The 27,684-nt window shown below is 43.6% G+C and overlaps 1 protein-coding gene across 3 annotated transcripts; it reads right to left on the bottom strand.

The window, feature by feature from the left end:
* Nucleotides 1–481: 481 nt before the first annotated feature.
* On the bottom strand, nucleotides 482–27,684 carry SVOP (SV2 related protein). 3 transcript variants are annotated; one of them, XM_074921362.1, is made up of 17 exons: nucleotides 27,574–27,684; nucleotides 26,911–27,290; nucleotides 22,673–22,833; nucleotides 20,981–21,066; nucleotides 19,817–19,915; nucleotides 17,706–17,777; nucleotides 17,356–17,480; nucleotides 14,327–14,390; nucleotides 12,937–13,062; nucleotides 11,766–11,894; nucleotides 10,374–10,447; nucleotides 9,971–10,047; nucleotides 8,749–8,856; nucleotides 6,741–6,852; nucleotides 5,388–5,469; nucleotides 5,067–5,156; nucleotides 482–4,401 (listed from the first exon to the last, which is right to left on the bottom strand). In XM_074921362.1, exons 2-17 carry the CDS (start codon nucleotides 26,943–26,945, stop codon nucleotides 4,195–4,197), a joined length of 1,647 nt encoding a protein of 548 aa, XP_074777463.1. In that variant the 5' UTR covers nucleotides 26,946–27,290; nucleotides 27,574–27,684; the 3' UTR covers nucleotides 482–4,194. The 3 variants fall into 3 exon arrangements, with proteins under 3 accessions (XP_074777463.1, XP_074777464.1, XP_074777465.1); XM_074921363.1 differs by lacking the exon at nucleotides 14,327–14,390 and having other exon boundaries at nucleotides 19,861–19,915; XM_074921364.1 differs by lacking the exons at nucleotides 20,981–21,066; nucleotides 26,911–27,290; nucleotides 27,574–27,684 and having other exon boundaries at nucleotides 22,673–22,827.

The raw sequence follows: 27,684 nt of genomic DNA, 5'->3' as shown, positions 1-27,684 counted from the left end.
GTAAAAACAAGGTAGGTAGAAGAAAAGTTTACATTTAAAAGTAAATAAATAGAAGGAGCCCTCCCTGCCCTGAAGTCTGGCTCCCCCCTCCCAACATGCGTTTGTGATCTACCCTCACATATTGCTAGAAATTACCCACAGGCAAGAAGCAAAACTGGTTTTTATTGTCCAAACTGAATGAAATGCAAAAAGCAACTAAAGATCTTAAAAGATCATTTAAAAAAATCTTCAGCTGTAGTTATCTGTGAGGTTAGTTATAATGCGAACGTGAATCCTGTGACTTTTTATGACCAAATGCTCAAAACACAGAAAAATGAGAGAGATCTGCAAAGTGCTGAGCCCTTGTGTATCCAGCGGAGTCCACAGAGCAGCATACACCTCAAATCTCTGAACACCAAGACAAAAAAGTTACTGACCCTTCGTAAAAGTTCCGTAAAACAGCCAAAAGCATTTTTACTGAAAAAACTATTTATTTGTTTAACATAAAATATCTAGTGTGGAATTAAACTATCCAATGTTGCATCAGTAACATAGGAACGAAGGGAGTATTTTACAACAAGCTTGATACACACAAAGTTTTTAAACATTAAAATGTATCCAGCTTAGAAACTGTACATTCAAACACAGGAAAACATTCAACGTTCTTTCGGCAAGCATTTAGGAATAATAAATCATTCCATCAAAGCACACCTGGAGAATTATTTTTCCCACAACCGCTTTGCACATTAATATATTGGACAGTTAGCAAAAATCTCTGAATCCCACAATTAGCAAATCTCTGAATCCCACAATTCTGTTTGCTCTGGATTTTAATTCAAAATTATCTCACTTTATTGTTTTAAATGAACGAGCTATATTAATTCCTTTATCGGTGAAAAATACTTGCTAGTGTGTAAAACAATCTTTGGAAGCTTATTATATACATCAATGGTGTTGCCATATAACAAAATATGACTTGTGATTATTTATAGGCTATTGTGTGTCAACCCAAACGTTCTTCCAGTTTTCCAGTGAACAATCTAAAATGTCCTTCCATTATCAGTAACACGCAAGGACCTGCAAAACCTGAACTTCAGTTTCTTCGGTGCCCAAGAGGCTCCCGCTGCTTTCGGCAGCGGTGGGATTGATCCTGCCTGGCCTCCTCTATTCAGCTGATCCAAAGCCCACAAATATCCACCGGGAGATTCTCCCGGACTTCAGTGAGCTTTGGGTGGTGCCTTAGGCACATGGCTGCCTCCAAATCAAAGACCCAGAGTATGAAGATGTCTCAGCAGGACCCATTTCTATCATTAAATACATTTTCAATGAAGAATTCGGAAAAAGTAAAAAGCAAAAATGCCTTCAATTTTTTTTTTTTTTTTTCACTACTGTAAATGTCACAGGTTAAAACTGAACTCCTCAACAGCATCAAAAGGTTTTGCATTACCTATAGATCTTTACCTGGGAAATATTTTCTCTGAAGTAACATATGTGCAAATTTATGAGACATAGATACTTCCCCTAAGCCCCTCTGAACGCACCCTTCGAAGGCCATCACAACACAGTCCTTTAAACCTGTTGAATATTGACTCAGAACAGAAAAGTGAAGTGATATGTGAACATTAGCACTGGAAAAGCAGAATTTTAGCTAAAGGCGCTCAATAACAGACACACAAACCTCACAGCTCAGCTGCAAGGGCCATTCCATCAGGCCAGGGACGTCACGTGCCCTGTATTCCTTCTCACCTCTAACAGGGGCTCCCGGGCGGCGGGACTGTCCTCGAGGCCATCCCCTCTGGGGTGTGCAAACACGGCCGACGGCGAGCCCCCACGGCGAGAGGTGTGGGCTGCCTTCCTCTCAAGTGCCTTCACCAGCAGGAGGAAGATGATGGTAGCACTGTCACTAAAGGGTGAGCGGGCCACGCCGTGCAAAGGCAACGCGGGTTTCCGAGCTCGCTGGTCACACGTGTGGTGTAAGAGCTGACCTAAACCTGTCCAGGATGGCCTGGGCACCCCTCGCCCATCGGAGGGACGGCCCAAGGGAAACAAGCTCATCCACCTCTACTCTGAGGCAGCCCACAGCGCACTCGGGAGGATTATCCAGCTACAACCTGACAGAAGGAGGTGAAAACAAATTTTTTACACCGTGAGAACCCTGTCTGTCTACTGGGGATCGGCTGGAGCTGAGCACAGGGGAGACAGAGACAGCAGAGACAGAGACAACCAAACCAGCACACGGCAACGGCCACCGGAAGGACTGGGAGTCTCTGGGCCACCAGCCACAGGCACGGTGGGATCCCCTGCCAGCTGAACTGCATTTCCCTGTTCCTGGGAAAAGGAAAGTTTCCCTGTCTAGACCAAACCACCTCAGAGTCTTTCCGTGCAGTCACCACCACCGAGTGGTAAACGAACGGACAGACATTTTGGTGCCTTGTCAAACTTGGAACTTTTCTCAGCAGAAGATTCCCCCACACAAAATATCAATAACCTCTTTGGCCTTTTTTTTTTTTATTTATTACTCTGAGTTTCCTCGGTTTCTTTAAGGAATTATCCGCTTCTAATTTTCCTTCAGTGCTACAAACAGACAAACACGTCTTGGAGCATTATACTGCTCTACAGTGCTGTAAAACCCTCCGTGAAAGCTGAACGCCGTGTCCATTTGTATTGCACGCAAACACGGACTCGGTGACCTATTCTGGCCCCACAGAAAAGGGGCCTGGCTCCCAGAATTCTTAAAATATTCTACTGTGCAAAAATTGGTTGCACGCTTACCTGCGTTTACGTGAGACAACTGATCACACATACTATAAAAATGTATTGCTTCCCACAGCCTCGTGATTAGCATTTAGTCCATCTCACCTACATTTGGTTGTGTGTTCCATCGTCTGGAATCCTGAAAATAAAACTGAGACGTGGATGAGACACGTCTCAGCTTCCTGATGCGTTTCCTCGCTGCACATCCACAGGCTCTGAAATCTGACTTCCTGCACAGTGACAGGCTTTGGATAAACAAGACAAACTTCTCACCTGAACTCTGCTACATTCTCTGACAGGAGCGGGATCGTCCACCTCGAGGAGCGACGTCTGAAGGAGCAAAGTTCCTCATCGAAGGATGATTGTGGTTCGGCTCTCCCCATGATTTCTGTCCCTTTATGACATGATGCCAGCCTCATCCCTTTGTCCCAGGCTCCACGTCGCAGTCACTGTGCAATCAGCAGCTATCACAAAGTTCTGCCCAGCTGTCGGGGGGCCAGGTTCTGCTGGGAGAGCCCTGAAGGCAGCTCCACCCACAGCGCTGCACCCAGCTGTTCAGACTGAGGCATTTTTTATCAAAGGTTTTGGCTACACCACTGTGAGAACACACTGAGGCAAACTGAGCAGAAACAGACCTGGCCTCACACAGAAAACCCAGCGAGCATCTCCCCACACCAAGAGACACCGGTACGGCCGCAGCGACCTTCACCGAGGCACAGACAGAGCGCCCAAGGACTCTGGCAAAGTTCGAGAAGTCAAATTCCGCTCCAAACTATCAGGATTTACATTTCTTAGATAAGGTTCCATCTCTGCAACAAACACCACTCCTCACTGACTCAAACTACCTGTATCGGATGGGAGAGACATTCAGAAAACCATTTCCCAGCAATCAGTGCCTGTTAAATCTCAAAGAACAGAACCCATAAGCAAGGGAACAAGAAAGCATTGGTTGGTTTGCCATTATCACATTTTGTTGTTGTTGATGGCTAAAAAGTGCAAGGCAGGCATCTAATTCAAAAAACCTATTCTGTAGTGTATGGAATCCACCGTGTGCTATGCCAGGTACACAATAAATATTAATCTTTTGTTTTTAGGCATCAAGAGTACATTATTTTAATTACAGCTTATACTGAGTTGCATTCAGTTAGCTATTTGCTTGACACGGGACATTTTAAGCTGAAGAGCTGACCATGCAAGCAAAACAGACTCAAGAAAAACCCTTCCTGCTAAACTTGGAATGATATCTGGATCAAATGCCTCTCAATACAGAAGTAAATTTTTTATGAGTGTGAGTAAAGAGCAGCAGAGACACAATTTGCTTAGGATCAACCCAAAAGTTCCTGCGGTTTGACACATGACATTGGCAGTGACAGTATGGTCAGCTTTCTATGCTCAGGGTTGGATTGTTTGTGAAAGATCTTGCTCGTATCATTCATTCTTTCAGCAAGTTTTCATGTCCCGTCATTCCTGTGATCCCGAGTTTGACCTGGTGACCCCTGGAGAATGAGATCCTCTCCCCACCATCTCCTGTCCCCATTCTCTGTGGCTGGACTCCTGTAAGCCACGACCTTTTGTCTCGATGGGCAGGAAGCAGGAAGCCACAGCAGCCAGCAGGCAACATCCACTGTAAACCACCAGAGTTAAATAGACTGAAGATTCCAACATCACCTGAAGAAAAAAAGGCAGAAGATACAAGATAGTACCCCTGGGCCTTAGCACAGAAAAAATACTAATGCAAGAGTAGAAATTTTAATTAAAGTATTGGAAAAAATGTTGAACGGGCGCTGCTGTGTGCTTTCTTTCCTCAATGTTAAACACTGACAGGACAGTCTGGATTACAGGTGCCACGAGGTGCTGCTGCCCTTACGTATTAGACGGGACTTAAGCAAATCACAAGTTTTCGACCCAGCCCTCTGCAGAGCCACTGCTGCTGAGAGTCTTCCGAGTCCTGTCCCCGCAGAGCCTGGCTCTTTCCACATGCCCTGAAGGTTTGTAGCCCCCAGCACCCCAGCGTGGGATCTCAAGAGAAAGGTGGCATTGCACCATGCACAGAAACTCCCCGCCTCTCACAAATCCCATCCTGGGTGGGGGCTTCCAAGGTGTCCTCACATCCACCCAGCAGCCTGCTTCTTGGTTATTTATCCCCCAGCCTGTAGAACTCTGGAGCAAGAGGTAAGTTCAGTGAACGAGCCTGAATTCTCCTCAGGGAACAGGCAACAACAACTCTCCTTCAACACGTCGTGCCCAGATCATCCTTGGTTTGGCCCTTCCAGAGGAAAAGCAGGTTCTGTGTCACCTTCCTGCGCCTTCAGTCTCCAAAAAAGGGGCTTTACCTGTGCAATGAAGGGGGTTATGAGGGCTCCCACTCTAGCCATTCCACTGCATGTTCCCAGGCCCAAAGCACGCGTGGCTGTCGGATAAACCTGTGAACAAAGCATCAGCCCATTAACCCCAGTGGGAAGTTCTCTTCCCTCCAGTCTCCTAAATCAATGGAAATTAATAAGTGGTACTACAGCAAGTTCTGTTAGACAATGACAATGAGATCATCAACTCATATCTGGGGTAAGGTCCATTGTGAAGAGGTCATAAAAATGACTTTCCCACCATGTTCTCACTCCCCTTAAATATTCTCATTACAAAAACAACCTCCTTACCTCAGGAGTGTAAACATAAGCAGCCTGAAATCCTCCTGAAATAAAAGCTCTTGCAATGAAGAGCAGCACAGTAAGAACATTTCTGTGAGAATAAAAAGGAGAGCAGTGTTTGGGATTGTTCTGCACAATCTAACTTGGAGGCAAGTGCAATAAAAACGCTAAATTTGTTAGAACGATTCCTTTTGTTTTTTAATGAACCCTTTGCATTTTTTCTGGACCTTTAGTATAGCAATGATGCCAAACAATCTGCATTCCCACAATCACATCAGTTTTCTAAGTGTATTCATTCTAACTGACAGCTGTGGCTTATTGAAACAAGCAGCAAACGCCTAAGCTTATCTAAATAAGAAAAATATATTCCACATTATGAACGGTGCTAACAAAAACCTGGCACACATGAGAAGGAAAAGAGAGTGCAGCTTTCCTCTTTAAAAAACACGAAGCTACGTACCACCTGGATAGTTGCAACTTTGTAAGGTTTCTTATTGCAAGGTTCCTGTGCTGTGAGGTTTTGTACGATGCCTGAAGAGGTTTAAATCCAGAGAGCTCTCCTCTGGCTGTTCGGGCTTTTCCTTCTCTGGCAGCCCCAAGGTACAGACATCATCGCCCGCATGTGGCATGAAGGCCAGAGGCAGTCAGAGGCAGACTCTCAGAGCTCAGCTGGAAATCTGCTACCATCAAGATTCAGGGCAGAGCTGCCAGCTGAGCTGTTCTTTGGAAAATCTGCATGAAGGACAGATACTGAACAATATAAAAATGTGAACCCAAGTTCTTCTGAAAGTCGGGCCCCGTGTATCTGCAATGCCAGCATCAAGCTCCCCCAGCCGTGCTGTATCCAACTGGGAGCTGGTGCCAGGCTGTGCCTATAGTTTCTCAGGGAATTGTGCCGTAGCACCCAGCCCACCGAGAGCTCACGACAAGTGGAGCAGCCAGAGCAGCTGGCTGGGAGGCAGAGGCTGGGCTCGGCTGAGAAGAGCTGCCCTGGTACAGTCAGCCTGGGGAAACCGAGGTGAGGAACGCCAGAGAGCAGTACAGGAACCAGCTACTGAGGCTCACGGCATCAGATCTGACTTTAAAATTGTCCAACGGTTACCTCCTACTCAGTCACAAGCTCTTATTTTCCCCTTGGCATTGTTCTGTCTGCAAGATTATAGTGAAGGATTTCTCCTCTCCTCCTTCTTCTAGTTTCTTTCCAAACTCTGATGAGAAAACCTAACATCATCCTTAATTCTTTCACCAGTTGAGCACGACCTTCTCATGGCTTTTTAATCCACCACTTCCAGTTCTCCTGCCATAATCAAGAGAGAACATGGATGAATCAGATATACCAGTTGTTGACTGTGTTTTACTTACCTTCCAACGCAGAGAAACAGCAGAAGACTGCAAAATGAGAAGACAAAAAAGGACAGGGCCATGGTTTTCTTGCGGCCTATCCGATCAATAATCCACAGTGTCACTAACACACCTGCAGAAGGACACAAGTCGACTGTTGGGAATTGCGCAAAGGTGGAGGCTGCAGCAGCTTTTAACACAGGCTGGGTTGTTTAGATTGGACATTTTGTTCTCTCTTTCTCTCAAAGACTCTGCTGGCAGAGGCATCAGGCTGGGGTGTAGAATGGATTGCCCAGCCAATGGTGCCACATGAGAACAGAAGCTGCGGGTCCTGGCTGGCGAGTGTGGCTCCCCTGTTCCCAGCCCCCCGGGGCCACACAGCCACAGGCTCAGGGCCCACGCGCTGACGCAGGAGTGAGCAACCCTGAGCTCTGCTCCCCACTGATTCCTGCCGCGATTACCAACGGGAATGCTCAAACTGCCTGACTTATGGCTCATCCAAACAACCCCTGTTCAACGGAGCTGGGGCAGGGTCCGGAGCACAGGTCTGCTGGGGAGCGGCTGGGGGAACTGGGGGGGTTCAGTCTGGAGAAGAGGAGGCTGAGGGGAGACCTCCTGGCCCTCTGCAACTCCCTGCCAGGAGGAGGCAGAGAGGGGGGATGAGTCTCTGGAGCCAAGGCCCCAGCGCCAGGCCCCGAGGGAACGGCCTCAAGCTGCCCAGGGCAGGGTCAGGCTGGCTCTGAGGAAGGATTTCTGTGCAGAAGGGGCTGTTGGGCGTTGGAATGGGCTGCCCAGGGCAGGGGGGAGTCCCCGGGATCCCTGGAGGGGTTGAAGAGTCGGGCTGAGCCAGCGCTGAGGGATCTGGGGGAGTTGGGAACGGTCAGGGGGAGGGTCATGGTGGGGCTGGAGGAGCTTCAGGGGCTTTTCCAGCCCAGATGATTCTGGGATTCTGTGAACTTCTGACCATTGTTCCCCACTCATGTACTACTGCTATATTTAAGGGCTCTTTAGAACTTCATGTTTTCTTTCCATTGTGTTATTTATACGCTGTTATCAAATTATTTCTCACCTGCTCTTTGAGAAAGGAAATAGATCAAGCTCTGTAAGTCTCACAACATTAACTATTCTCTCTTATGCAACTTTTCCAGATCCTTTTAAAAGCCGACGTACAGTAAGTGTGGGGAGTATTCAAAGTTCAGAGTTGCCAGTGTCATACTCACAGTTATCCCTGTTAATATTTCTTACCCCTACCTTATATCAGGATCAAATCAGCCCTTTCAGCTACAGCACCATGCTCGTTTCTGTCCCTGTCCACTGACACCCTTCCCAGAATGACTGTTATGCTGGACAGTCCTCCAGTCAGTAGTTCACTACTAGGTAGTGACGACACATATTTGTCAGTCATAGACTTATAACTTTTCACCAATGAAACAGCTTCTCTGAGCATTTTTCCCTGAAACTGTAATCTAGAACAGTGAAAATAACCTGACCACTGCCTTGCAGTATTATTTCAGATTACTACTGAGAGATCATCTTCTACATCTGAAGAGACACTGGCTATTACACACTACCTTGCTGTTCATTGAAATTCACTGAAAATTGGCTGAAAATCACGACTGAGGCTGGACCCAGAGCTTCAGGGAGCAAGTTCTCCATTGATCCACTATACCCATGATCCTTTTTAAATAGTAATTTAAAAAGTAATTTATGGATAAAAGTTCAAGTGATTCTGCCCCTTTAATTGTTACTCTTCCTCTGAATGTCTAATGAAGTTGCTTGGATAGAATCCATAGTCAGATGGGCCATTATAGCTTCACAAAGCAATTATCAGTGATTTTATCCGTAGTGATCACATGGGCAGCGAGGAGAGCTACAGCTCCTGGGTGTACATCCAGCAGGCCAAGCAAGGAACAGGAAATACATCGCTTCTACCAGAGAGAAGAGCCCACAACCTCGCTTCTACCAGAGCCCGTTCCAATCACACCGAGCCACTGGCCACGAAGAACTGGTGCTTCTTGTTGCCACTTACCAGGGAATTCTGACAGGGTTGTCCAGAGGAGATCAGTGTAGTCTTCTTCTGTCAGATACTCACAGGTCAGGCTACACTTTGCTTTAACTTCTTTCCTTCTACTGGATACTGTGGGAGCAAAAAGACAAAACCAAACATTTAGTATATTTAAGTAATCTCTTCTCACCTTCCTTTACTCCTGCTGTGTCTTTATCACTCTCACTGCTGAAAATGATAGCAGGGATGCAATGAAAAGACTCTGCTGCACAGCAGGTCTGTTCTACCTGGAAGGTAGAGCTGAAACTGAACAGTTTACAATGTTATTTGTGGCAGGATGTCTTACCGCTGCAACCATCCCTGTTGGAACGAAAGCTTACGCTTCCTTAGCCGCGATAATTTTTCACTCCAGGGCTCATGAGAGTGAACAGAAGTAACAGGAAGAATTCCGTTTCTCCCTACATAAATTGGGATACTATCTCATCTATACTTTGAGAAGACTGAATAATACCGTATCTTGGTAAAACCAGTATTTTTAAAGGCTGCATGCTCCTTTGTGGAGGCTAACCAGAGTCAGACCTCTCAAACAGCTAATACACTGTTGTACAAGCTTGGGATCTATGTCTTCTCCCACTGCTACCCATCCTCTTTCTATAACTTTCCAACTATCAGACAATTTTCACTAATTGCCAAGTGTTCTGAATACAATCATGCCTCCTCTGGGAAATCAAACTTTTCAAGGCTCTTCTTAATGCAGTCAAAGCACCTTTTTTTTAAAAAAAAAACAATAACAAAACCCACAAAAACCTGCCATAAAAAGGCGATGGTTTCCCACCACTATCTTTCTTCTCAGCAGGTCTTCACATCTTGAGAACCTGGGAGCTCCACAGCAGCAGCAGTTATCTCTATCTCAGAACTAATTAGGCTTGTCAAATCTGGAAACTTACATTTATTCAATCACTTTTTTCTCAAGAAGAATGGGTAAGTTTTCTAACAGGCCTCCCTTGAAGGTTGCCTTGCTGTTTTATATTTTGGGCTCAGAAACACTGCAGGACCTCTCTGCATTGTGCAGATAAGGAACAGTCTAACAAAAATGTTTAAAATAAGTAACCCTTTAAGTGGATGCCTTAAAATTCAGTCTGCCAGCCACAGTCCTTTCCAAACTAACAGCAGAAGGTGATCTAATAAAAGATATTCCACCACTTAACAGAGTATATTTGAAAAGAAAAGATGGACTAGTACTCACTGCTGCAGACGTCTCCTGCTTGGAAGAACTCTGTAGTTAATAAAACTAACCCATAATATGAAAAAGCATTGGAAAACCTGCAAGGAAGAAAATGAGAGAGGAAGTCTCAGCTGGTCAAACCTACAGTAAACAACATGAATCAAAACTGAACCCACTGCGTGAGGACTTGCACTAAGTGCTACCTCAAAGCTATTTCCCACTAGCATTTAGAAAATGAAAGGGCAATTAGATTGAGAATGCTAGTGATTGGGTGGTTTAATAAATTACAAATCAATACAGGTTGGGTTGGTTTTTTTTTTTTTGAGGAGGAGGAAGTTGCTGTATTTTAATGATACTGTAAAATACGTCCATTAAAAACCATTTAGAATTGTGCTGGCACGGAGCCATTTAGATTTCCTCTTACCATATAAACCAGAGTAACAATGTGGTCCATCTAAAATGGGGTGTAAAAAGGTCCCTCATTTTTCCTCGGTCTTCCTGTTGAAAACAAGCAGAAGTCAGAGGAGCAGAGCACTCACTGGTCCTGGACTGGAGGATGCAGTGTCTCAGGATGAGTGTTTGCTTTCAGCTGAGGGCTCTCTCTGAGGAGCTGGGATCCACGTAAAGAATTCCTCTGCCAAGGGGAATTCTCTAGGAGCATAACGATATCAAAAGCAGTTCATGCACAGGGCACACACACACTACTCCTCCACAAGGAAGGTGAGGACCTGTCAGAACAAGGTGGGGCTGGAAGGAGGGAGAGCAGAACTTTGCCAATCCACGGGTGGCATATGAGTCACGGGGCTCGGGGCCAGCTCCCGTAAATCTGAGCAGCCCCTCAGGGCTTCTGGTCTGGGGTAAGGTACTGAGGAACAGCCCTCCTGCCAGCAGACCCCTTTTAATCTGCCTGGTTCTTGGAGAGAGAGAGAGTGGAGGGCTCATCCCATAAACTTGTGGTTAAGGAAAAGCACTTTCCCACCCCACCCTGAAAACAAAACCATCCCAAACTTGGAGGGCGTTCTTGCGTGGCCCGTCGAAATTACTGACACTGAACCAAGCATCCGTGAAATGCACAGGAGCTCAAAACCTCACTGATCCAGACCTTAGAAAATCAAACCTCCAGCTCTGTAAGACGCTGTAATTACCAAGAGGCTCCTGCCTAGCTTTACAATTTTGCTCTCGTTCAAATCTACAGGTCTCCCTCTGCTGTCCTTTCTTGCTGGCTAACTTGATGACTTTCTTTTAAAAGTCTGCTCTGTTCTGTGGATGCAGAGCTGCTTTATGTGTTAACAGGGGTGCTGAAAAGTTGGCCATATAAAGCTGAAATGAAGAAAAATCCAATGCAATTCCTATAGTAACATGCAGCTCAGAAGTAACAGCCTGAATTATTCCATCCATCAGGACTGAATAGGAGCTTGCAGCTTTGCCACTCCAGAAAATCAGGATTAGATTAAAACTGAGGGACAGCTAAAGAGTCTCAAACTCCATCTTGTTGCAGGAGTTCGGATCTGAGAATTCTGATCTGAGTTCTTCGGTAGCCTCAAGGTTTGATTTTCCTTAATAATAGGGTCTTAGTGAAGTTAAATAACATTAATACCCACTTCTGACTTGCAGGATCTCCACGTAAATAAACTTGAGAAACTAACTCTTCCTCACTGTGAAAGAGGCATCTATGATCACCTGTCATTTTTTTTTATTACCGGTTGAGACACTGAAATTAAACTTAACATTGATTATTTGCTTATAAAAATACATATGAATGTGGCACAGTTTCATTATATCCCACGTTATTAATGTGCCTGTTACCTGTACATACCTGTCTGGAAATAATTAATTTTCCCAAAGGCATTGGAGCTCCATTTTCAGTTGCTATCCGCTTTAAAGTGGCAATTGCTTTTTCTTGATTTCCAGATAATACATCATACCTGGCACTTTCTGGCAACCACTAAGAGAGCAAAGCAGATCACATGCACAATGGTGTCAAAAACAGAGCAGTAAACAAACCGGGGATTTTCTTTGTGGGCTTACAGTGGGAAATCTCCGTGACCCCAGCAGACTACTCACATAAAACAGGATTACAGAACTAATCTTGAACAAGTCATCTTTCTGACAAATGTCTAACACCTCCTTAGGCCTTAAGAAACTGCAAAACCCCACCTTCACCATAAAGTCAGAACTCCTGTCTCAAATCTTTCCCTTCTGTTACTCTGAGTTTATTCTTGAGAAATGTTAAGCATCTGTGCAGGTGCTTTGCAGGACACCTTCCCAGTAGGGAAGGCAAAGCATCCAGGACAGATAACAAGATGCTCTAGGCATTCAAAAATTTGCATTTTAAGCTCCTTTTAAAAACAAGCATGTTATCTCCTGCATAACTGGAGGTATTTCTGAAAAACAATGTCAGTGACTAAGGAATAATAAGAGCTGCTAAACAACCTGACAAGGACATCTGTCTTTGAGAAGAGGGAGTGATTAGCAAATATATTACCTAAGAGTGCACTGAAGCTCATGTCTTAACTCATATATGTCTTAATTTTAGAATCTGACCTGCACTATGCAAATTTTACCCCTGGTTTAGGTGGATTTTTAAAGTGGATAGTAAATATAAAAGTTAGGATTTTGACAAAATTTAAAAATCTAAAGAGCAATCGGGGAAACAGCAACAGCTTTTAATAAAATGTTCATTCTACTGAGCTTAGTTGAAACAAAGTCATGAAATTGGAGAGGTTTCCAGGCCTGATTTGGTTTCACAAAATTCCAGCCCACCATTGTCCTCCAGCAATTACAGTCATATAAACACAGCTCTCACTGGAATGTTTTTACTAGCATCCTGTTGAAACAACAGCATTTTTTGTCATTAATTCAGATGTTTCAAAGAAGACACCAACAGAGAGCTCAAAACTGTCACATTTCCTTCAATCAGGTTACAGAATCAGGTCGAGAAGTGGTGGATTGATGGAACGTACATTTGTCTTTGAGAGAATACCTACAAAACATAGGACAGCGAAGAGCAGAAGTGGGAGGGCAGAAAGAATGAGAAGCCACCGCCAGCCAAGAGTGGGCATCACCAACACTGCTAGAAGGACTTCAAACACAGTCCCAATGGCCCAAAAGACCTGCCAGTGGGAAAAGAAACAGTCACAAATGAGAATAAGAGTGCTCTTAAGGCCTCCTTCTTTGTAACATTCCAAGACGTGCTCTCTAGGGACAGCTGGAGAGAGAAATGCCAGAGACATTTCAAATATGCACCACTGTATGGAAATAGAGTCCAGACATTTTATGGGGATTTGTTTAAATGTTGCAGAAGCTAAAATGATAATTTCTAAAAACCTGGCATCAACTTTCTCTAGACTCTCCGTGTCTAACTGCAGGTTATTCTCGTAAGGAATAGACTTAGCACGTGGTGTTTCTTAAGCAGAATGATTATTAATCCATCTCTCTATGAGTATTATTCCCAGCTACCATCATGAGATTTGTGGTATTTGTTTTCCTTACCAAAACCAACCTACCAAAGCCACAGAGTTCGGCTTGTAGATGAAAGAAGGAATTGATACCTTCTTAGCAAACACTGGAGCTGGCATCCTCTTGCATATCCTACCCATGCAGGATTATTCTCCTTTACATTATGAATCCACTCAGCTCATTTTTTAACACTCAGAATATATTTCTAACCCGGGGTTGCTCGGAGGCAGCCAAACTGTGGCAGAATAAAAGTGACACAGAAAGGAGTAATTCATCTACCAAATTCTATTTATGAAAAATTAATCAGCTGAATGTAGGAGAAGCCAGCAGATATCTTAGGAGACTGGTTTTACATTGAGGAGCTGTTTCAGTTCGGTGAGGTTTTCCACAAGGACGTTCCTTCCAAACTGACTGATGCAAACAAGCAATAGTTGTGTTCTCTGACCCTTCAACCATTAAAGGGCTGAGAATTTTGCCTTAAATAGGGCAAAATTCTGCTCTCTGTGGCTTAGCTACATTTGGATTGAATATGGGGAGCTGAATTTAGCCCTGCATTTACTGAACTGTCAGTTCTCCCCTATCCATTACTGAGTTGTAGATTAATTTCACTGTGAGATTAGGTGACACCCAAATGGTCCCCTGGTGCTAACAGCAGTAACCTCTGCAGCACTGGATGCGGGTGAATTTGCAACAAGGCAGATTCTACAAGAAGAATGGTGTGTGACATGAATGCTTTATGCTGCTTTTGGATCTGGGCTAGTACTAGTGTATGGGGGTAACCCCAGGTCCACACTAACTTGGACAATCAAGATTTGACTGCAGCTATGTGTGAGATTTCCAGTCAGTAGGATTGAATGGATGTAACCAACAGCAGAATTTGTCCCTCCAGGGACCAGTATGCACAGCTACACTGCTCACCTCTATTAATAAAATGCATTTTGCTCTGGCTTTCATTGGAAGGAATTCAGCATATAAGGTTACCCTGTAAAGAGTGAACATTGAGAAAAATGTCATGTTAGCACATTGAGAAAAATGCCACATTAGCACAATGAGAGAGGTTCAAAGAATTCGTTTGCCTTTCATTGAAATTGCCAAACCCACAGCAGTAACACAAAACCCTTCCTAGCCCTTCGAGTCCACAAGACTGCGGACACTGGTTCAGATTCCCCTTTCTACCTCAGAACAAACCCCCTTTAGTTCATCATTTCAGTGTGGGACAGAGTTTGCTCTGTGTGATTTATAACCCTATAGCTGTTAGCTAAATGTAGCAGTTCTTGATGCATATGTTTTCACAACTCTGCTCTGGTCTGGGACAGGCGTTACGCCTGTTATTTTCAGTGTGGTCCACCAGTATTCAACACAAACTCTTGCTGCGTAAAGTATTTCTTTAGGGCTTTACAACTGGCTCAGAGAATTTCACATCAGTCTGCTCTGCCAGGCTGCAGTTCTCCAAGAGGTGAATACTTTCAAGGTTTGATCCTGTACTGGTATAAAATAATTTGCATTCTTTTATTGTGGAAATTCAAAAAGAAGTCATCTAATTCTGCAGAGTCTTTGCTTCATACCTGTGCCAAGAGTAATGGTACAGCTGCTCTGTGAGTATTTCCTGAGGATGAACACAAGGCCCAGCAGCCACTCAAAAAGCTCTCGTCTTCTTCAAACTGTCTTGTGAGACTTGTCATTCTTTGCTCCTACTCTGTTTGCATTTCGTTGACTCACCCTGTTTCTGCCTCTAAACTCCTCAGGCTTTGTTTGATGCTTGTGACAAAACTTCTGCTAACTTGACAAATGGTGGATTGATCTCTAAGTAGCTTTCCAGAACTCAGTTCATAGAATGACAGAATAATTTGGGTGGGAAGGAACCTTAAAGCCCATCCAGTGCCACCCCCTGCCCCGGGCAGGGCCACCTTCCACCAGCCCAGGCTGCCCACAGCCCCGTCCAACCTGGCCTTGAGCCCTTCCAGGGAGGGGGCAGCCACAGCTTCTCTGGGCAGCCTGTGCCAGGGCCTCACCCCCCTCACAGGGGAGAATTTCTGCCTCAGATCTCATCTAAATCTCCCCTCTGTCAGTTTAAAGCCATTGCCCTTTGTCCTATCCCTACATGCCCTTGCAAGTTCATCGAAGCACAAAGCTGCACACAATATTCTATTAAATCAATGAATAAGAGAAGAAGGAAGTAAAATCACGTCATGAAATGTAGAGCAGTCCCCTATATACCGCAGCAGAAAACAGAGGCTGATTAATGCTGTAGAGAAGTATTTTCTTCAGAGAATACTCCACTTCTCTGCAAGTCTGGATGTTGGCACTGTGAATGAATAGTCATACTCAGTGCTAGATAATATCTCGCAGAAAATTCCCAGAGGAGGCTGCAGCTTCTCAGGTGCAGCTCCTACATGGGTGTAGATAGAGGGCTATCTGCCATAGTCAGCTAATTTATTACTGCTGGGTGCTTTCTTTTTAATAGCACCTTTCATAAAACTCTCTCTCTCATACCCATTATGGAGTATACAATTATAGAGACACCCGTGACATTCCACTGAAATTCAGCCACTCATCTCCAAAGCACTACAGCCTACTTAAGGATCTTAGAAAGGAGCTACTTTTCCTGCTTCATACATATTTACTCCTCTGTCAAAGGAATCACTGTTATAGTTAGAACAAGAAACAGACTCGGCAGCAATGGAATCCACTCCGAGTTCTGTAACCGGCTCTTCTTTGCCTCTTGTTAAATCACGTAGCCTTTGTCATCACCCACCCCTCTGTAAAAGGGCACTACTGTGCTGTAGCGGCTCCGCCGGGCTCTGTGGAACACCATTAGTATCTGTCTGCAGTACAAGGCATTATTAACTCTGATCCTTTGTCTTTGTTGCTCTCCCTCCTCACTCCAGTTGTGCTCGGTTGGAACTGCATGGCAGAAACTGCCCCACTGTTGGTCAAACACAAGGACTCTCCTATTTTACATACACGTTTCGCTTCTGTGCAGCTTCTAAAGGTGGGCAGGAGAGCAGTAAAAGAAAATTAATAATACTGTGATGTTCCATCTCAGCTCTGAATCTTTTATCTGGGAACGGTGATAGAAAAGACAGGATATCGACTTGCCTTGTGAAGAAGCCTATGAGCCACCAATCAAAGTTAGACTCTGACTACTCCGAAATAGCACCTCCATGGGGCAAAATATCAATTATTAATACAGATAAAAGACTACACAGAGAGAGAATGGCTATACTCTTCCCTTTACATTTATAATTAAAAGCCTAGACAGAGTTATTTATTCCAGGCAGAAAATTCAGAGATTCTCCTCTTCAGTAAATGGAATGATACAGTAACAGAGAAATACTCTGATGCCACCTTCTTATCAGAAATGTGTTGGAGCCATCGAGATATCTTCAGTGTTTGGGCTGGGTGGTTTTGGAATTCCAGCTCAGGTTCAGACAGGGAAGTTCAGGCTCTGACCGAACAATAACCTGCAATTTTACAATCAGGAGTCAGGGCTCTACTGCTAAATGCTGGCATTTAGGTCGTGACCTGTCTTGCAACAAGACCACGTCATCCCTCATGGACTCTGCCAAGACAATCCAGCAATGCTGTGCTTAGGCACAGCTACAAAACGCTGTCTGTTGTGTTTTACCCACTTCTAGGTGGGCTCCTTGGGCCTCTCATTTTCACCCTAGTTTACCTGAGGGAATGAGGGAAGCTTAAAAGCACTTAAAGCATATAACACATTACATTTAGGAAACCAGCTTGTTCACATAGAAGCCACTGTAAATCTGATTCACCTCAGTATTAGGTTTCTGCAAAGCCTTCTCAGAGTTTAATGTTGGTTCCAAAACGCTTAGAAAAAAATGGGTTTGGGACAACTGAACAGAGGCATGTCTTCAGTCTGACATAAGCATTTTTAAAAAAATTAATAGGAAAGAGAAAGTCTGGACTTGTGAATATTTACTTACGACTGAGGCACTCCTCCAATCCCGAAGCCCACCAGGCCCCGCAGCACCAAGATCCAGCTGTACACTGGTGCAAAACCACTGAGGATCCCATAATAGAGCGTCCACAACACGCTGATCTTTAGGCCCTGTGTTTAACAAACAAGCACGAGGAAAAGAAAGTCTCTGCTGTAACACATATTAACAAAATGTAAAGTAGAGCTTCAAACTCCTTTTATTTCACGGGAGATCAATTCTGGCTTTGCTTAGTTCTGCTTCATAGATGTGGACTGTGACATTTGTAACCATCATGCACTGAAACATCCACACTGTAGAAATATTAAAATATATTCTAGTAGGAGCTGAAGACTTACTGTTTTTCTCCCATACTGGTCTGAAATGTTTCCCCAGAGGGTGGAGCTGGACATCATTCCCACAAACACCACCTGTGAAACACCAGAAAAAAAAATCCTCCCCTTAACATCAAGACAAGTGAGAATTTCCATACGACAACAAACTTCACAGTGAAAGTAGAAAATTTCAGCTCTAACAACAGAGCAAAATGTCCAGGTGTTCTGGGTACAGTTCCTTAGCAGCAGAGACTATTAAAGGTAATTATTCATAGAGTGGGATCTTTCAAAAGTCACTCAGCATTAGCCTAACTTCACTTCCATTGGCCTGAAAGGGAATTTGCTGTTGCTCAGGAACGGGGATGGGTCTCAGCACTGTTCAAGCCAAGGTCTCTCAGCTTCTTCCAGTGGTGGGTCCATGTTCAGCAGTCACCTTGTTTTTGTTGAGGTCAGCAGTCTAAACACAACATCCATAAACCAAACCTCTGCCAGGCTACTTGTCATCACTCACCCTTATCTTACCGGATAATTTGTGAACTACTGAATTAGACCAGGGCTGAATAGTTTTGAGCTTTTGATAAATGGAAGAAAATAAATTATGAGAAATGACCGGAGAGCACAATTTGCCATTAAATGGAAATCATTGTCTGGTTTCTGGGTTGGGTTTTTTTTGCTGAAGGGTTTTCATAATCCACAAAAAAATCTTTCATCTGCTTCACAGCAAGGCCCCACGGAGAGTTTCATTAACATTACTGAGGGGACGGGCAAGTGGAGACAGGAGCAAGTGTCTGCTTTGGAGCAGGGAAGCAACTCGGCACCCCTCAAGGCAGCTTTGCAATTAAAAGCTCCATCCAGTGACAAACCAGTCTGACACTAGAATGTGCACTCGGGTATTATACACACTGTGAGTCCAGCCCTGGAAGATGCTGAGCACTCCAGTGCCTATGAACATATTCATGAATAAAACCTGACTGGTGTTGCTTGAGAGCTGCAAGGCAGAGCTGTTCCAGGAGCCCAGGGCTGATGCAGGACTTCTCAGCCAGCTCACCCCCAGTCTCCCATTGCCATTCTCAGCGGGTCATCTCAGATTGGGAGATAAAATTAGATCTTACAACTTTAGAAAAGTCTGAAAAAAGACCGAGGTGTCAAGGAAAATGTATTGTACCCTTTTCAGAGGTGACACCAAGAAGTATAGTTTATTCCTGTAGATGGAGGGAGAAATAAAATCCTGCTCAATGAAGATAACGGCAAAACCCAGCACCTTTCCCCCATCAGTGGACTAAAAACACAGGAATTTTGTCTGAGAAAGAAGTGCATACTCAAGCACTAAGTGGGGTAAGAAGCAGTTGTGTTTGTCAAAGCTTCTGTCTCATGTCCACCGATCCCTTCTCCTCTGGATTTTTCCCACCAAGAATAAAATTGTGCTGAGCTGAAAGAAGGAACAAGACCTTCCTTCGGATGGGCTGGCTGCATTCGGGCAGGGGAAAGGACACGATCTTAACTTAATTAAACCTACTGAGCATTTTGACCAAGTTACACAACACCACAAATGGCATCAAAAGCTGAAGGAAAAAGAAAAGTAGGAGTTAAAGTGCATGCCACACAACAGTGGTGTATGCTGAGAGAAGGGTCCCAAAACTAGTTTTCTTATCCCTAAAGGCATTGCATGTTTCCAGCATCACAGCACCATACTCCGAGGTGGTATCGTAAGAGCTCTGCTTGCAAAGATCACTGGATGATCCACCTCAAAAAGCAACTGCTTGCTCTCTCTCACGGCTTCCCAGCCTGTCTATGTACAAGCAAGATTAAATTGGTGAGAGAGAAAGATTTTCAAGAAATATAGTAAAAATTTATCAATCTTTTCAATTAATGAATTGGTTTGAATTTTAGGATGAGTCAATTCTAATACAGTTTCCTGAAACTTTGAACCTGAAACTTGCAAAATTTCCTCAGTTCTCACTGAGTTTCAGTTCTTGAAGCTCTGGCTTTAAAAAAGACTCCTATATTCTTCCGAGCCAAAGGCAATCTGCAAGGGCCATCAACAGATTAAACTCTGGGATATAAAGCATAATGTCTGAATAACAATGAGCGGAAAAACCTTACAGAATACAGGAGCTGTCGGTTATTTTTCCTACCGATGTGAGCAATGCAACCTGCCAGCTTGGTAATCGCCACTCACAATGAAGCTGAGGAGCTAGGATACTTAAAATCATCATTTCCATAGCATCTGCCATCTAGAAGGGTAAAAAAGAAACAAGAATAAGTAACTGCCTGAAAATTAGATTGACATAGCAGTCAATAATATTTCTTGAAATGAACCTTGTTTCTGCTGGTGCCATTCCCATTCTGCGGGTGAAACAAAACAATTATGTTCACAAGGGACAGTGGGTGCACATGGTGTAGAGAAAAAGGCAACAGGTGCACTTTTAAACTAATTTCTGATGGTCGTAATGTTTAGTAACACCAGCAGAGACGATTCAAAGAGCCAAACTGAAAGCTCTTGGTGTGTGATTTCGAGGAGGCTTGTCTGGTCAGACACCCAGGTTCACTCACTTCCACATCGGATGGTACAGGGCTGAGCTTTCAACTCTTTTACACACAGATTCAGTCAGAACTGTTAATTACCTTGTAACTTCCTCCCTTTCTCCCTTACACGCTACTTCTGGATTTGTATAAAATAAATTGATAGATCATCCATCATCCAAATTCCACTACTGATTTAGGATCTAAAGCATGGCAGATTGTAACCTTACACCTAGGTGATAGCTGGTAAACACAGGCTCCAGATATTACTACCCTCAAATATACCACAGTAGATGTAAAATATAGTGCTTCAGAAAGAGCAGAACAGTGAAAACAAAGCCTGTCTTTCTGTTCCTGATATCAGGGTTAAAACTAGAAGCACTGGGTTGCCGTGCACCTGAAACTGAGATTGCAGTAATACTGACTAATACAGAAAACAGAGATTGGGATGAATGTGGTAAAACCACTGCATGAAAACTGAGATCTGCTTCTGTAGGAACAGCCTAGTACCCTTTCCATTTGAACCAACCATTTGAAGTAGAGAATCAAAATGATTTACAAGAACTTCAGGGACAGAGAAATCAATCAGTTCCCCATTACCCCACATACCAAGTTTGAGTCCAGCTGTCATTTCAGAATTTCAAGTAAAATTCCTTCATTATTACACAATTATCTGTTTGGAGACTTTTTGCCAACAGAGAACGGCTATGTTATTTGAAATCACTGAGATTCTCTAACTGAGGATCATGCAGTTGACCTTGATAACAACTACTTGCCCATGCTAATCCAGTAATAACAGACAGCTTCCACTGGAACTTTCCAAATCCAATGGCTTCCACCGCATCTTCCACCATGAAAGTATCTAGAAAGAAAACAATTCTAGTGCAGAAGTGTATTCCTCTCCTAGTAAGAGCCATCCCTTGAGACAGCACTTTCTGTGAATTCAATTACTTATTGAGTAGCCTACTGAGTTTACTTATTACTTACTACCCTACTGAGATCTAAAATATAAAACAGAGAGCTACTTAGCTTTTACACAGTTCCTACTCAGGAAAATCTCTGTGTTCTTCAGGAATTGTGCTAAAGCCAAAATAATTCTAAACTCTCCTAGAACATTTTATTCCCATAGAAGTAAACCAGCGTAGCACCAATGACTCCAGAACGTTCAGTGTGTTACTCCTGGGAGTGACTCCACCAGCCACTGGATTGTAGCTTCCTCCGGTGAGAAGTATATAAGCTGCTCAACAGCACACAACACCACTATGCAAGTGATGGAAATGGCAGAAGAATATTTTACTGCATGCAGAGTCAAACTGTAATTACTTTAATCAAGAATTTGTCCAAGACTTGTACATCTGAAAACATACTTTTGTTAAAAACGTTGATGATTCTTGTTTCCCACACATTGTCATGACCTCGTTATCTTGTTCTATCTGAAGATGAGATATCTCAAATTCCTTTGCTCAAGTGCAAAATGAAATATACAACAAAAAACCATTTTGATATTCAAGATAAATCCATTTAAGTCTCAAAGTTTTAACACTTTCAGCAGTTTAAAAAGTACATTCACCACAGAAAAGCTTTATCTAGCTAAGAGTTGGACATCCTCACAAAGCAAAAGACAAAAACACAAACCAAGAAGAAATCAAACAAAATCTAACTGATAAAATGAAGCAGAGATGTCCTAAGCGCTCAGTTTGTGACTTCAGCTCAGGCATTTGATGTGATGGTACTGAAACCTGGCATGCTGGGCTGTGGCATCACTTGCTCTTTTAGGGGCGATGTGCCAGCTGAAATTCTACATGTACCTGCAGACTTGCACTGATGCACTGAGTCTCCTGAGAACTCACTGAGCTCATCTGTGGTATTCTGGCTTCCCAGAGCAGCAATATGTTAATAAATAAGTCCCTAGTAAACAGTCATCCTACAGAAGTTTAGCTAAGGCAAAAAAACCACTTCTTATATCTCCTAAACTGGTGTTACCTTCAGGGCAGCCGGCACTTCTCTGCTGGGCAGCAAGCAGAGGCGGGGATGTACGTTTGTTCTGTCCCTCTTGTCCTCTAGGCAAGGAGGAGACAGAACACTGCAGAGGCTTTAAGCTCAGCCTTGAAGGTGAGCCACGTCTGGCTGCTCCAGTAAAGCTGGCAATGGTTTAGGAGCACCGATCGTTTCTAAAGGAAACTAAGTCAAACCTCCTGTACAAAATAGGTGGTGACAACTGGATACACAACGCCCTAGAAGGGTCTGTTACTGGTAATATAAAAACAAACACGCAAAGCATCCCTCAGAGAACAAGGCAGCTAAAACATGATTTTCAGGTGTCACATAATTTGCCTGTGTGATTGTTTCCTTCTTTTATTTGGGGATCTTTAATTTCTCTAACACAAAGGTATTCAGCCTGGCTGCAACATGACTGAAATGAAGAGGCCAAATCTTTCTCCTTCAAGGAAAACAAGAAATCTACTCACCATCAGTTGGGTTGGCAAATTCTTTTGGCACTGCAGCTCCATCCTCTAGCTCAACAGGCTCTAGCTCTGTCCGAACACCCTCAATCTGGACTTCATGTTCTCCTGAAATGACATCCTCATCTGACCTCGAACTTTCCCCAGTGCGGCGAAACTTGACCACCCTAGGAACACAGAAACAAGGATTAATACTTTGGAGGGTCTTTTTCCAGGTCAAAGCTGTGTCTGGTGAGTCCTGAAGCCCTATTTGGTCAAACAGCAGACAGGTTTTTCCTCACCCTCCCGTCTCTGTTTCACACTCCCAGGGAATGCTGTGACTTTTTTCTGTATCTGCTTTTAGGTAGGGTATCCTGTTGGTGCTGCTGCCTTTGGGAAAACTGCAGAGTACATTGCTCTGTGACATAGTCATCATTTTTGTGCAAAGAGGACGTTATTGTGCTAACTATAGAGTTATAAAAACATACAAGTTATAAAATATGATGAAATTATACATATTTAATGATAAACATGTTTTGTGTGCCTAGACTTTTACTGTGAATTAGACATAGCTGTGTCATTGAATTTCAGGTGCTTTGTCCTTGCAGGAAGAGCCCAAATTCAGTTTCCCACATTGTTTTCATAAGAGTGATTTGTGTCTTAGGAGAAGCAGAACTCCTGACATCTGTCAGATTTTGAAACATTACTTAATGAAGTACGATTCATAAGACAATTCAGTGAATTGAATAACTTTTTTCCATCACGATGATGATAATTTTGTGACTGTAAGTACGACTGCTTTCATCTCATCTTAAAGTGAAGTCTTTAATATTATGTAATTAATTTAATAACTGTATTTTAAGAAACTATTTGATTTCCAATACTTGGTTCATCTTGTGCATTTTTTGACTCTTTGGTAACGCGGTGGGGCAGAATAAGGAAGTGAATCAAAGGACACATCTTTTTGTCATTAAATCCAAGTCAAGACTGAAGAGTGTACCTGCCTGCCAGTTGCAGCCCTGGCATATCAGATGATGGCTGTCACATGAGTGTCTTGCTCACAACTCTCTGTATTTTACATCATTTCTGGCACAAACTGAGAGCTAATTGTCTAATCTCTGCAGCAAAGCCACGGAGAGGATAAGACGTGCAAACAGAACTTTGCTAAATGGACACAACCTTCACATTTTGGTTAGAGTGATTTTGTGCAACACCTTGTGTATATAGAGAAAGTTGTTTCCTGTGACCAAACAAATATTTTGGAACAGATCTACCATATTTAATGTAACAGATGCCTCAGCTTCCTTCACTTCACCTGCAACATCAGTGTAACTTTTTCACCTTGGCAACTGGCAATTTCTTGGACTTCCGTGAAATAGTTTTTTGGAAATAGATTAAATTAGTCTTGCTACTACCTCTTCTGACTTTCAATACCTGAACTTTTTAATTCTACAATACAGATTAGCTGAGAGCCTCTTGAACTTTAATTTAATCCTTTGGTTTAAGTGTCAGCAAAACTAAACTATCAGCATCCTGGCCAATTGCAGCTGCAGCAAACTGACATGTATGACACTTGTAAAGGTGACCTGAAAGACTTGTCATATTTGGCAAGACCCCGATTCTTACTTTCTCTTACAAGTGCTGATGACAAAATCAGCACTTAATGTAAGGGTAAAGTGATGGGCAAGCTACAAAGCTCCTGTTAATGGATATTGGTCCAGCGGTGGACAAGATGACGGAGGAACCACCACCTCCATCACCCACGGGGGTTTTCACAAAGAGAGGAGTAGTCCTGGCCATGACCAGCCATTCAGTCCAGCTTAGAAAGCAGAGGGATACAAAACTTTTTTTTTTTTTTTTTTTCATCTCACAGTCCTGGCACATATATTATTTCCCTGACCACATCCCATCTGGGGAATTGCACATAGTCACTAATGATACTCTGGCAGTAACCTGGAGAGAGAGAGAGAGTACTGTGACCATTTTGTGAGGTTATCACTCATCCTTAGGACTGCCTACTTTGCAGGCTGTTGAGATGTTTTGGGATGATTTTTTCAGATAAACAGGGAATTCCAAGATTTCTATGGGGCAAATATTCCTTGGAATACTTCAGTAATGCTCTCACCTGCAGCAGGAAACTGAAAGCTTTTCTCTGGCCTTTATGTCTTCTTGGCAGACAAATAACAGAATTGCAAATTTTGTTTTCTAACATTTGAAGATCTTAAAGGTAAGAACACAGAACAAAACCCCAGGCCTCTTCAAAATGAACAAGAAAACTACCCTGAGGACAGCAAAACTAGGGTTTATCTCACATTCTGATTTGGGGTACGCAGGAGATCCTTTACTCAGTTATAAAAAAAGACAGAACAATGAAACTCGTCTGAATTCAGGTTCAGATTTAGTTCCACTGAGAAACTGAATTTTAAACTCTCTTCATCTGATTGTTTTTTTAACCTCAATACCTCCTGGTTTGAATTTTCTTTTGCTGACCCTACAGGACAAATACTAAAATTGTCAGTGAAGATAGAACCCTCATATGACCTACAAAACACATTCAGCAAACAAACACTGAAATTTGAGTGCCCATGAGATGACTTTTTTATTGCATAGGGCAATTAATATCAAAGTACCATTCATAGCTTATTTGCAAAAGCTCTACAAGAACCTGGTTTAACTCTACAGGAAGTAAACTTTTATATTTGTATTTTTTTAAAGGAAGACTATTACCTAACTTCAGCAGTCTCAAAGCCTGGTGCAAAGTTCATTGAAGTATATGGACACTCCTTCCTCAGATTTCAGGAGGTCTAAAATGCCATTACTCCATGGGATTATGATGGAAAATCATTCATCCAAACTATGCTGGTAACTGTTCAGTGTTTCTACTAAGCAAAATAAATATGTCAGCAAAAGCCTACCTGGCTTTAAAGTACCTGATCAAAAAAACCTCTATATTAGTTTCTTATTTTGTAATATTTGCTGAAGTAGACCTTCAGAACTGACCATTTTGGAGATGGTGATTCCAGACACTATACAAAGGCAGCAACTGATCTAAAAATTGTAAATACTTGAACAGCAATCTGAGTAGAGAGCTAGCTGGCCACATTCCTCATCACAGGAAATTAAAAAAAAAAAAAAAAAAGTTTATCACTTAGGAACCTATGAAACAAATTGACACAAATGAAGAAAAAAAACCCACACAATGATATTTACTGTTCCATACTTGCAAAATTCTTCACAGCTGAGACATCTCGGCTGCATTTGTTTGTAAGATCTCACAGCACCAAATATGTCTAATCACACCTACACTGAAAGGTACTTTAGAACATTTTTCTGTGTTTTGTTTTAAATATTAGGAAAAACGGCCTAATGAAATCATGTATTATTGTTTATAATGACAAGCTGACTGCATCCGATCTAAGTATTTAAAAATAACTGGAGTTCATGTCCATTTTCCCAACTTATTAGAAATGTTATGGGACAGTTTGCTCTGTCATTGACATGAGCTCATTAATATTTAAAATCAACTTTAAGCATTTATTCCCTGCCTTGCAGAGTCAATGATTCATAAACAGGATTATGTTTCAAAGCCCCTGATAATGGAGCATTAGCAGAAATGCACTTGTTTTTAAAGGAAACATTTTGCATTCATGAAAAGGAGAGGAAATACTGGCGTTAAAAAGCAGCAATGCTTTTATCACCTTTTCGCACAGATCCAGCAACCACATCCCAGCAGCAAAGAGTTCCTCACAAACAACAGCATTTTCCTTGTGCAGCAATGTTTGCTTCTCCAAACCATGCAGCTAGCAAATAATCCGCGATGCTCACTGCAAACACACCTTTGCAAAAAAAGGTTGTGATCTGCAATCGGTTCGCAGAATGAAGGAGGAAGCCGAGGAAGATGCCTTCCCTAGCACAACGTTATTTACAGATGCAACCCACCTTGCAAATGCAATAGTAATGTTTCCTCTCAAAAAAAAAAATAATCTTTTGGCACTTCCACGGGTTTATTCCACAGCTCCTTATTCCTATTACCACCAAGTTCATGCACAAAATAAAAATGAGTGAATTTATGTAACGAATGGATCCCTGCATGCCCTCAGGATGCTGAACCCAGGCAGCTCTATAAGGAAAATGGCCTGCTTCCCGGGGCCTAAGACACTTCCTAGAAATAATTCCCTTAAAAATCGCCGGGATTCCCAATGTCCCTGCAGGCCGTCGTGAAGGAGCCCTGCGCATCCCCGCTCCCCTGTAACGCTGCTACTCACGGCAGCTGTCTCAGCTGGAATAAATCATCCTCCATTGCCGGGCTGCGCCTGCAGAAGCTGCTCTCATCGCTCTCGCACGCCGGGGATGGTGGAGCTGCGGGCAGGCAGGCGCGGGCGGCGGGACAGCTCCGGCGCCGGCCAGCAGCCCGCACCGAGCGGCACGGGAATGGCTAGGCTCGGCTCGGCTAGGCTCGGCTCGGCACAACGGGGCGGGCAAAGGCGGCCGTGGCCCCGCGGCTCCCTCCCCTTCCCGTCGCCGGTCCTGGGGTGCTACCTGCCAGCCTGGCCAGGGCCGTGTCACCGCGGGTCCTCGGCCCCGCGGGGCTCAGCGCCTGACGGGCCGTGCGTCGGCAGGGAGCGGGCTCGGGGGATCGCGCTGCCTAGGAGAGAAGAGGAGGGGATGGAGACATCCGCAAGGAAAGCCAAGGCGAGCTGGCGGAGATGCCTCCGCTCCCAGGAGGCCAGCGAAGGGAGAACACGGCACCAGCTGAGCGCTGAATTTTGGCGAGGGGCTTCACAGAAAATGACATTACTACAGGGAAGGCTTCAGGAACCCAAGGGCAGCTCCTGTATGCAGTCTCTTGTAGTGACCCGGTAGGGCTTCCGAGCGTGCGCTCCTCGGACGCTGAACGGGATTAATTTGTAAAAATCTCAGTTACTTACCTGAAAAGATATCCTGTCACCCTGGCACACTCATCCCTGCAGGCCTTCTCCTTCAATTGGAAGAGACAGTTTATTTGTGCATACCCCTGCATTTACAGAAGAATCCTTTGC

This window comes from Athene noctua, chromosome 17, assembly GCF_965140245.1.
Source record: "Athene noctua chromosome 17, bAthNoc1.hap1.1, whole genome shotgun sequence".
NCBI classification, from domain to species: Eukaryota; Metazoa; Chordata; class Aves; order Strigiformes; family Strigidae; genus Athene; species Athene noctua.
The sequence above is the reverse complement of the archived record's forward strand: the minus strand, read 5'-3'. Positions and strand labels throughout refer to the sequence as shown.

Coding starts and splice junctions, on each gene's coding strand:
- SVOP (XM_074921362.1), bottom strand. CDS start 26,945: ATGGAGGATGATTTATTCCAGCTGAGACAGCTGCC. Junction 21,067..22,672: donor ATTTGCCAACCCAACTGATG/GTGAGTAGATTT, acceptor TTTTCTTTCTAG/ATACTTTCATGGTGGAAGAT. Junction 5,470..6,740: donor CTGTTTCTCTGCGTTGGAAG/GTAAGTAAAACA, acceptor TTATTCTCACAG/AAATGTTCTTACTGTGCTGC.